The following is a 12,192-nucleotide window of genomic DNA, read 5'->3' on the forward strand; positions in this document are numbered from 1 at the left end:
GTCATTGTATGACTCGCTAAAGATTGTAAAAATATGAACAAAAGTTTTGCATATGCGTCTTTGCATTTGCTGTCTCTTTTTTTTTTCTTTCTTTTTTTTTTTCTTTCAGTGTTCTAAATATATTGTTCTATAAACTGCTTAGTCTTTATCTCTCAACTTGAAACAAAATAATTTGGTTCCACTCAGATCACTCAGATCAATTGCAATTTGTAACTGCATAATAGTTTCAAGAGATACAGAAGTTATGTTTTTGTTAAGAGTTTTGTGATACACCAACTTGAATATACAATAATATAAGGTGAATGGGATTATTTGCTAACATTCCAAAATTTGTAAAAACCTGATAAAGTAACAATCGAATGCATGAGTAAAAATAAAAGCGTTAAACACAAGTTAAAAGTTAAAATTTGTATTTAAAACAAAAAGTTTAAAAATCTTCAAAAAATTAGTTAAGCATGCTTTAAACCCTTTTTGACAGAATCATTTAAATTAATTCTTAGACTTATACATCTGATTATTGAGAAGCTTGATCCTGAAAATATTTTAACCAAGAAAAGATAACAAAAACTACAAAAAAGTTTAGGTTTACATTTTTTTTATAGTTTATACCAGAAAATGTTTTATAATTGACTCTTGCAAATATATGTAATCAAGTTACAAAAAAAAGTTGTAATAAAGGTTTTTTTCAGCACAATCCACACCACTCTTTTAGTGGTCAGTGTGCCTATAAAAAGAAATTTTTTACCCCTTGATAGGCATAATTTTAAAAAATTTTGTTTTACAAGTATTTAGTGGGTATTTTCTTAAGGAGCAAAAAATTATTCAGATTAAGACAAATAAACCTTGCGGTCAATCACACTGTGTGTAACTATCAAAGTAACTTTGAACGTGAAGACTTTCACTTTTTTTTTAGTATTAAAACAAAAATTCATGGAAAACTTGACCAATTCATTTTCTATTTAAAGGCATTTCTTATTTCTTATATATTTTTATTCTCTCTCTCCCTAGCCCTATTAGGGCTAAGACCCTAATAGGGCTAGGGAGAGAGATTTGATTGATTGATAAAAGATTGGGGCCTCAATCATTTACTGGATAAAACATTTGTTTGTTAATTTTACTTGTAGCCTGGTGCAATACACAAAATTAATTTTTAATAATAATAATAATAATAGTTTCATTATTATTAATACTATATTAACTTCACACCATGTGCAAATACAATGCTTTTTACTCTCTGATATGCAGATATTATTTATAGAATTGTCTCATATAAATACAATATAAAATCTTTATTTCTTTTTTAGCATGATGCAGCTGGTCTACTCTCTATGGCTAATTCTGGTCCAGGAACTAATGGAAGTCAGTTTTTTATCACAACAGTACCTACTCCTCATTTAGATAACAAGCATGTTGTCTTTGGAAAGGTTTTGAAAGGAATGGGAGTAGTAAGAGAACTAGAAAATGTTGATAAAAGTGGTGAAAAGCCTTTAAAGGTAATAGAATTTTTAAAATAAAAGTGTGTTTTTGTTAACTATTTATAAGGCTTTTATGTTTACAATTGTTCAGTAAGTCAATTTTTTATAAGAGTTTTGTTATATTTTCTTTAATTGTTTTATTGAAATTGAGTGCAAAGGTATTTGGAATGGCGGACGCTTTTTTATAACAAATTTTATAAATAAATTTTTTAAAAAATTGTCCAGTAAGTCAATACTTTATGAAAGTTTTGTTATAAATATTTTAAGTGTTTTATTAAAATTGAGTGCAGAGACTTTTGGAATGACGGATACTTTTTATAGTGAATTTTATAAATTAATTTTTAAAAAATATATAAAGAAATAAAATAAAGAGAGTGAAGAAAAAAAAGAAATAAAAAAGCAAAAAATATAAACAAAAATTAAAAACCAAATCAAACAATTTACAAAAGAAAAAAAAACAAAAAAGAAACAAAAAAAAGAAAAAAGAAGACAATAAAAAACCAAATCCAAATGAAAAAAGCATTTAAAACTGTAAAGTAGTTAAAAAGAATTAAAATAAAATATAAAAATTGTTCGTTTTTTAAAGAATTGAAAAAGAATAATTTTTAAATTTTATTCATATTTAGGAAGGATATGTGTTAGGGAGGATATGTGTTTGCTGGGTACTATGTTAGGATTTCTTTTTTTATTTGAATATTTTTATTTATTATGAAAAAACTATACTTTTCATGACTAAATGTTTGTGTGTGAGTGACACCTTTTTATTTCTGAATGTTATTGAAAGTTTTTTTTGTTTATTTATTGTTATTTTTTAATGAAATATTTTTAATATATTTATTATTTTTAATATGATTATTGATATTAAGATTATTATATTTATTAAGTTATTGTTACTTTTTATGCAGTAAGTGTTTTAGTTACATGGTAAATTGTTACGTTTTATCAGTATATAACTGTTTGTAACTTCTTGTCTGTGCATAATATTCAGTTGTTTAAAATTGATATTAGTTTATTATTATATAGTTTTCTTATTATTCTTATAATTGTTAATTTATCATCATTATTCTTAACATTATTATTTGTATTATTTTTATAATTGTTAATTTATCATCATTATTATTAACATTATTATTTGTATTATTAATACTGTTTTATGGTATTTACTTAAGAATAGTTTTAAACTATTTGTTTAAGACCTCGATTTTATGATCTTTATCAAAATATATTGATTGACTCTATCAAAATATATTGATTGATTGAAATATATTGATTGATTGTAAATGTAAGGGCAATCACTATATTTTTTTATACAATATTTATACATGTAATATAATCTTTTGTAGATTGTGTTGAATATGTCACTATCTACTTTTTAGGTATGTTGCATTGAAGATTGTGGAGAGATATTACCAGGCGAAAATGATGGGTTTATTCAAGATGATGGATCAGGTGACATTCTTCCTAATTCTCCCGATGATTCAGACGTTAATTTTAGTAATGTATGGTATTAAACATTTTGATTTTTTCACATAAAATTTTAAAAATTTTTAAATATTTAAATGTTGGACTCTTAGATTGTGAATTGCTGTTTTAAATATTTTAATTAAAAATTTTATCATATTCAAATGTTGAATTTATTTGTGTAGCAATCATTACAAAAAGAAAAAGCTAAAACCAGAATCTTGAATTTTAAACCGAGTTTTAAATTTTTTAAATAATCATGGTATGAATAGCAAATAATATATTTATTGAAAAAAATTTTCTGAGGTCCGAATATTCTGTCAACTTTAGTATTTAATTTTGTTTAAATTTCATTGTTCATGTTAAACAAACTTTGCTTGTACTTGATCTGGATTGCATAATCCCTAATATTGATTTTAAATATATATGAGGTATTATGCAATCTTAATATTACTATTGAGATTTTTTCATAATTGGACAACTCAATGACTTCTCTCAATGAGTCCAAAGGTCATTTTTTGCCCCTTTTTTCTCCTTTTTTTTTTAAATGAACTGAGAGTGTGTTCCAATTATGTAAATTTTATTATTGTTTGACCCAGTAGAAAAGAATATAAATACAATGCTAAGCATAATTTGTGAAAATAATTGAGTAACAAATATTAAAAAAATAAACAAATTGTGGTTCTCAAACATTTTTGATTATATTTGTATTCTGTTTAGTAAAATGCCTAGTATGTTGAAAAATTTGAAAACCATGTGTATAATTAGATTCTGAAAAAACTAGTTGTTTTTATAAAAAAAAAAAAAAAATCTGCCTTGTTTTGTTAGTTGAAAATATTTTAAAGGAAACAGCTTTCACAAATAGGCAAGGGATTTTCAGTTAGGCAACACACTGCAATAGTGGCAAGTGCTATAGCTAATTTAGGAGGTGATGTTTCAGATTTTACATTATCCTCTTTAATTGAGTTTAAAGATCATTAAACATAATATAGATCTTGTTAAAATATCATCATAATCAATTATTTTCCATTTTGATGAAAATACAATAAGTATTTATAGTTCATAAATTTAGAGTTCATAAATGGAAAAAACTATTAACTTGACAGACTTGCTGCTTCCATCAGAATTGGTGTACAGTTTCTTGGGGTTCCTCATCTTCACTCTTGTACCAGAGAAACACAGAAAAATTTTAATTCTGATATATTGAAAGGGTGCGTTTCTGTAAATGGTGGTATCAAAAAAGATGCCTGCATTTGGTTAGCTACTTATCTTAAAATAATCAAAAATCTTTTTTTGTATAGTGTCTGGTGGTTTAACCAATATATCTAACATTACAGCTAGAATATACAAATTTATATACAGCAAAACTGTAACTGTAGTTATATTTCTAAAGTAATTAAATTTTAATGTAACCAAAATTTTTATGACCATTTGGAAATATACACACAATCACTCATTTGAGTGATTGTGTGTATATTTCCAAATGCTCATAAAAATTTTGTATCTCTTAGACTGTAGACATTTGTCTACAGTCTAAGTGATGTTTTTGGGATATATATATATATATATATATATATATATATATATATATATATTATATATATATATATATTATATATATATATTATATATATATATATTATATATATATGTTATATATATATATTATATATTATATATATATATTATATATTATATATATATATATTAAATATATATATAATATCTCATCACATTACGAGAGATAAACTTATGCCATCAACCAAGCCGAACCTGTTTATTAGATTTGTTTCATTGATGACTCAAACAACATAACCAAATGAACCCAGATAGAATAAAAAAGATCGCGGTTTTCAACTTTTTGATGATCCAAAGTACAAGAACTTGACTCTTATACTTCTAAAAAAATTTGGTGGTTCATCGCTGGTGCTAAAGCAAATTTTAGGTGTTTTAAAACCTTTGTTAGCAGAGAAGTGAAATTCTGGAAAAACGTTTACACAAATTATGTCTGTAATTATATAACCACCTGTTACCCTCAACTTAAAAAAGACAATTCAAAAAATTCAACATTGCTCTACAAAAATACCCCATGAATTGAAACGCTTTTACTACAAGACTAAACTTGGCCTAATACCTCTTAGTGACAGAATGAAGCATGCTGATATTATCTTATAATTCAAATTTAGAAAATGTAATTGGTTCAATTAATTGGTATGTTAAACCATTATCTTCTCCTCCTATCTATAATCATTGCAAGTGCTTTTGTAGTGAAATTATTTGTAACTACCTGATTCAATATTACTTTTTCAACAATCAAGTTCCAAATAATATGAACTCTTTGCCAAGCGAGTATATATATACACACACACTCACACATACACATGTAAGCTATCAACCAAAAAAAGAATGTCTTATATGCTCTATATACATTAAAATCGTGTGTAATTCAATCATTGCTATTTCAAAATATGGCTACAGCATCACTTGCTATACATGCATAAGTTAAATTTCTAAATAAATTAAAGTTTTTTTTTGCTGTTTACTTGGTATGCTTGTGTTGTCTATTTTATATTTCGTAGCCTTTTTTTAAATTATGTTTTCATTCATTTCTCATTTTTTTGGCTTTAGTTAAAACTTCTTCAATTCCTACATTTTTTCCTTTTGATTTGTGGATATTTTTATCAGAGTAATTAACACCAAAATATGATTTGAATGAGAATGTAGTTATAGAAATATGGAAAGAAAACAGACTAACAAGTCTGTTTTCTTTACATATTTTATATCTTTTAATGACAAGTGTTGTAACCATCTAATACAAGAATGTGTTTTTTGTCAATCACTTTAACTGCTAGTATGAATAGCTGTTCCAATCACTCAATAAATTGCGATTTCTCCATACATCTTGAATCTGAACTTGTATACACTGTGTCTGTTGGACCATTTTTGCACCATGATTGATCTAAGTATCTTTTTGATTTATTAAAATTTATTAACTAAAACATTGAATTAAATGAATCAATAACTTTTTAGTTTCAACTGATAAAGCTGTTGGTTTTCCACTTACATGTTGAACTGGGTTTTTACTTTTATTTCTGCCAACTAATGGCAATTTTAATACATTAAACTTGAATTCACACATTCTTAATAATACACTTTCGATGATGTTTCAAAGCATTTTCAATATCTTTTTTTGCTGTAATTGTATTTTGCCATTTTTATTTTTTTTATTTTTTATATCAGTTTGCAGGAGATAAGATTGGTATGATATATTATTATAATAGCATATTAAAATAGAGAAATGGTGTTCTTTTTATAGAAATAGAAGGGAAATTAAAGAGGAAGTAGTATTGTAGATCATTGTTTTATTAATAACTGACAGAAGTAATTAAGGAAGTAAATATTTATTGGTTACTACTTACCACAAATAATTGATTATTATTTATTAATTATTGACAGACTTATGTAGAATATTATCTTTTTTAGTTTTTATTAAAACTTCCTTACTTTACGATAAATAAAATAAAAATATTACCATTAGATTCAGAATAAAAGGCAAAAATACACAAACTTACAGAGAGAGAGACTTGATCAGGTAGGCGGCGATTGCACACCATAATATGACCGCAAAAATAATATTTTGTTTTGACAATTTGACCACAGCTTTTACATTTCAGAAACGTGCTGAAATAAAAAACATTAAAACTTTTATCTTAACTAATGTTTTATATTAGCAAAGCACTTTTAGATAAAGTAACATACTACTAATAGTTATTTTTGTTTCAAGTATTAATGAAAGTTATATATAGTTTTTTATATTTAAGTTAAATTAATAAGCATTTTTTATAATAATATTAAAAATATATATACATTTTGATGTTATAATAACGGCCTTTTTAGCCACAATACTGAACTTCATATAAGAATATTTAAAGTAAATACACTCAAAAAGATTTGGTTGAAAAAAAATTATATGTATACATATAACAATATATATGTATATATCTGTATGTATGTATGTGTGTGTGTGTGTATATATATATATATATATATATATATATATATATATATATATATATATATATATTTATATATTTATATATTTATTAGGGTACCACATAAATTTTTCAATGAATCAATTTTACTAATGGCTGCATAAAATATTGTTCCTTTTACTCTAAAAATCATTTTTTGCTATGAAAGTGTTTATTTAGCTAATTTCTAAGTTCTGTCCAATTTCATTTTTAGTTTGAATTAATTGAATAAAACTATAGCACAAAACTTCCATTGCGTCTGTTCCATTTTTTAATTTGTTCGGTTAAATACTAACAAATAGTTGCGTATTTCTATTATTCTTCATGTAAACAAACAAACACAAGACATGCATGTTGCAAAAGACGTTTTTTTTTTTTTTTTAATAAGCATATGATACTTTTAATATAATTTATATTTTACATAAATACCACCAGTTTAGATTAAAAAAATATTTTACAACAAGAGATCTACTTCAAAGATTTTATTAAGATAATAATGCATATTAAAAACTTTAAAGATAAAAAATAAAAAAATTTGTTTTGCAATGACTTCCTAATGCAGGTTTTTTTTTTCAAAAATCATGTTTAAAATGCTGAGTAAGACTAAATAATATGCTTTTATTTTAACAAAATGATGTTAACAAAATCTCTCACCTATCTAATATTTGTTTACACTTTGTAAGGTTTAATTCTTACACGATCATTATTTTTATATCCTGTTTACACTAGAGAACTGAAATACAAATTTATTGTGTGGTGTTGTACTGCATTTTTGTTTTACTGTACTGTATTTTTAAATTTTTTTTCCGCTGTTTTTTCAAACAATAGCTGTTACTAAATACTTAAAAGTAAGACAGTATGAGGTGACCTTTTTAAAATTTTTTTCCCTTTTCGAGCACTGCTTAAAAAGTAAAAGGTAAAACACAAAGTTTTTATGGATTAAATTACCTAATAGTTAAATTACCTAATGTAACTAAAAACTTATTGTTCCAATAATTATTTAATTTTTCCATTTGCTTTAAAAATCAACATGTTTTATATTCTAATACTTTTATATATACAGGGTGCGGAAAAAGTTCCTGTACAAAAATATAAACAGCAAAAACAGCAAAAGCTCCTGTACAAGACAAGAAACAAATTACACTTTAATTTAAAACAAAATAATACTAAAAAAATACTAAAAGAATACGAAGGAATACAAAAGAATACTAAAAACACACTATATTTTGAAAGAAACACCATACAGATAGTTTTTTTTAATTATACTTTTGTATCGGAACTTTTTCTGCACCCTGTATATGTTTTTTTAATGAATTTGTCTAGCCAAGGCCAAGGAGGCCAAAAAAGGAAACAGCTTTTTTTTTAAAAAAAACTCTGATTATAACCCTCTCACAATGCTTTAACTTTATAACACAAACCTTGACAAACAAGATCGCTTCCTGGAGTAACAAGTTGAGTGTGTTACAACAAAGGGTTTAATGGGTTGGAACTAGGGATGTAATTGGTTGGAACTAATGGGAGCTCTCTATCATTATACCACTACCGCACTGGTAGTGGTTTTCAATTTAGCTATCTACATTAATAATATAAGTTCAAACTATTTTAACAATTGCATTTCTTATGCTCAAAAACTCAGATTTCTGGAAAATATATCATTACATATTAATCTGTGCTATTTTTTTTGTCGTTACTATATATATATATATATATATATATATATATATATATATATATATATATATATATATATATATATATATATATATACATATATATATATATATATATATATATATATATATATATATATATATATATATATATATAATATATATATAGTATATATAATATATATTTAGTATATATATATTCATATTTATATATATATATACATATATATATATATTCATATTTATATATAGAATTTTAAATACAGTAGTAGACTGGTCGAACACTCAGCTCACAATCTAGAGAAGCCAAAAAAGTTCTACTCCCTTATTTTTTAAGAAAAAAGAAAATTAAAGATCAATAAAAAAATGATTGCTGCCTTAACCTTAACCCTTTGTCGATGTAACGGCACTCCTAGCATACTCCTAACAAATATTTGAATACTTTGATTAGTCCACAATAGTCTGCAATGTAATATTAATTGAACGCAAAAAAAAAGTATAAATCTATTATTTTTTTTTGCTTCATTAAAATGTTAGCATAGCATTCTAAATATAACAAAGTTCAAAATTTGAGGCGAGGCTGGCAGCCTGATGTTGGGTGCAGGATCAAATCTTTTTAATAAAACCTTCTTTTTTTTTTTTGAAGTTTTATTTAAAAGTTAATAGAAAATGTTAAAGTTTTGGATTTTTTAAAGTTTTGTAGTTAAGGATTAAATTTTTATTTATTAAGTGTTGAATTGAGATTTGAAGTAATTAGGTTTGAATTAAATAATTTTAAAACTTTTATCTTTTTTAAAATCTATTATGTGAAACGTTTTTCAATAAAAGAGACATTTTAAATTTTATTGTGTACATTAAATTGGAGGATACATATTGTTAAGTAAGCATGTATAGTTATTGCATACATTAAATTGTAGGATACAAATTGTTAAGCATGTATATTTATATAAAGAAATACTCATTTGTATAATTTAGATAGAAGATGTAATTGCTGTTGTTGAAAAAGTAAAAGCATGCGGAAATAATCAGTTCAAGACCCAAAATTATAAAACAGCTTTAAAAAAATACAAGAAAGCAATTAAGTATATTAAATATGCAAGTAAAACATCAGATATTACTGAAGATGATTCTGACCATGCTGTAGAACTGGAAGCCAAAATTAGTGTTGAATCTGATTTTAATAGTAAATCAAAGGCAATTTTAGATACATTGCTTATAAGTTGTTTTTTAAATAGGTATATTTATATAAAGATTTTTATTTTATATTGTCTAATTTTTATTCTTTCAATTTGATTTCTTATTTTTAAAATTTTTGTTCTTATTCTTATATTTAATATATCCAGCTGACAATAATTTTTAATGTATCCAGCTGACAATAATATTTAATGTATCGAGCAGGTTAATATTTATGGCAATCATCTAGGGGGTTAAAATTTTATAACAATCATCCAGCTGGCGGGTTAATATTTATGGTAATCACTAAGCTGGCAGGTTAATATTTATAACAATCATCTAGCTGGCAGGTTAATATTTATAACAATTATCTAGCTGGCAGGTTAATATTTATAACAATCATCAAGCTGGCAGGGTAATATTTATGGTAATCACTAAGCTGGTAGGGCAATATTTATGGTAATCATACAAATAGCATTTATTTTTGTATAACACAAGTTATTGATTTAGTAAATGCCAGAACAAACTCTTTTTTATTAAACTTTATAAGTAATAATAATACTATTTTAAAGTAATGCTAAGAATATTTGAGTAATTGATTATTATAAAATAGTTTAGAATGTTTGAATAATAAATGGGCACAATAATTGATTTAATTAACAAGTGTTGATATTTACAAGTTGGTAAGTTGGTAAGTATTTTCTGTAGATATTTTCAAGTTTATTGTAAATATCAACAGAAAATAAATTAATAGTATGCAACTTTATTAAAACATTTTCAATATAAAATAATATATGTAAAATTCTTTCTTTGTTACTTTTTTATATTACTTAGTAAAAACTTGGAATTTTTTTACATCCTATAATAAAATGTAAGAATGCTTTGCAATAAACTGTGGTAGGCACTAAGATTTTTGCTTTGTAACAATTTTTTAATACGTCTTTTTTTTAGACAATTGGTTTAATTTGTAGAATAAGTTTATACAAAAATAGTTTACAAAAATATTTCTTAAAAATATTTTGAAGGATTGATGACAGATTATGTGAATGATACCAATTGGTAATACAGATTTAGTTATGTAGATGCAAATTCTTGTCAAATTGTAATTTTTTAGTTATACAATATATATTTGTTAAAAGTATCCCGCTGTGTGGCATAGAAAATAATGGAATAGTTTAAACATGGCTTTAAAGGCTTTTTGAAGCAGAGCTAATGCAATTTAAAATGTAATCAAGAATGAATCTAAAATTAATCTGATTCAATACATTTTTTCTACATACTTGTCGTTTAGTAAGCTATATGTTACATGGTTTTTATGTTCTTTTAAGTTACATAGGCTATAAAGCTGAATGATATGTTGTATATAGATTTTTGCGTGAATCACATCATTTGAAAAGTTGCATCAAAGAAGCTTAAAGTGGTTGAATTATGAGAGAATAAAGTTGCAGTTGAATGGGTTGTTAACATGACTTGGCAGTTTATGAGAAATAATTTAGGTCAAAGTTTGAGAACTTGGAAAAAATGTGTAACACGAGAAAGAATGGAAACATGAGAAAGAATATGTAACATGAGAAAGAATGTGTAACATGAAATGAGTCTCAAAAACTCAAATTGTTTCTTAAATATTTGTGGTCATTCATAATTAGTTTTTAAGCTGTTTAGTTACAGTGTGAATATTATGGTTTGCATTTCAACCTTATAGCAAACTAAATAAGCAAACATATTTTATAATAAATAAGCAAACATATTTTTATGTTTATGTTTAACTTGCAAACAATTTTTATTATTTACATAATGAAATAGTGGTGCAGTCGGCCTTGGGGAGGTGAATTAAAATTTTTAAAAATGTCAAAAATCAAGGAAAAGAGAAAAAAAGTTAGCTATGATGTAAAAGATATAGTTTTAGCTTGAAGGAAAAGGTTTATAATCCAAATTCAGGAAAATTCTGCTTTCTCTGATATATTGTAAATATCTGGAAGTTGGAAGGTTTCAGTAATTATTTAATTTCTGTGAAAAGCATATTGTAAAAGTTTAAATCTCTCAATGGCAAATGTAAAAGTTTGTCCAACAGTAAAAACTTTCAGATTAAAATAAAAAATTTCCAACAGCCAATAAAAATAACTTTTACAATATGATAAAGCAATCTTTGACATCAGTACAAAAGAATTTGAAAAAAAGTTGAGACATGATGAATCAATGCCATACAATACTTTTGCTGTACAAGAGGGTTTTGCATTCTTAGGCAATCAAAGGTATTAGTTGCTTAATATATTTTTCAAAGATTCGACCAAATGAAATAACATATTTTACTTGTTTTTATAAAGAATCATTTTATTGAGATTTTTTTTTTATCAAAATTTATGTTTCACTAAGTGTTTTTAA

General features: G+C 24.5%; 1 protein-coding gene across 1 annotated transcript in view; it reads left to right on the forward strand.

Annotated features, from left to right (window-relative positions):
* Nucleotides 1-12,192, forward strand: part of LOC100215790 (peptidyl-prolyl cis-trans isomerase D) — a 51,837-nt gene that overhangs the window by 24,804 nt on the left and 14,841 nt on the right. The window contains exons 4-6 of the mRNA XM_065813405.1: nucleotides 1,305-1,493; nucleotides 2,852-2,974; nucleotides 9,613-9,872. Of these exons, the coding sequence (XP_065669477.1) occupies nucleotides 1,305-1,493; nucleotides 2,852-2,974; nucleotides 9,613-9,872 (572 nt within the window). The remainder of the gene's footprint in view (nucleotides 1-1,304; nucleotides 1,494-2,851; nucleotides 2,975-9,612; nucleotides 9,873-12,192) is intronic.

This window comes from Hydra vulgaris, chromosome 12, assembly GCF_038396675.1.
Source record: "Hydra vulgaris chromosome 12, alternate assembly HydraT2T_AEP".
NCBI lineage: Eukaryota > Metazoa > Cnidaria > Hydrozoa > Anthoathecata > Hydridae > Hydra > Hydra vulgaris.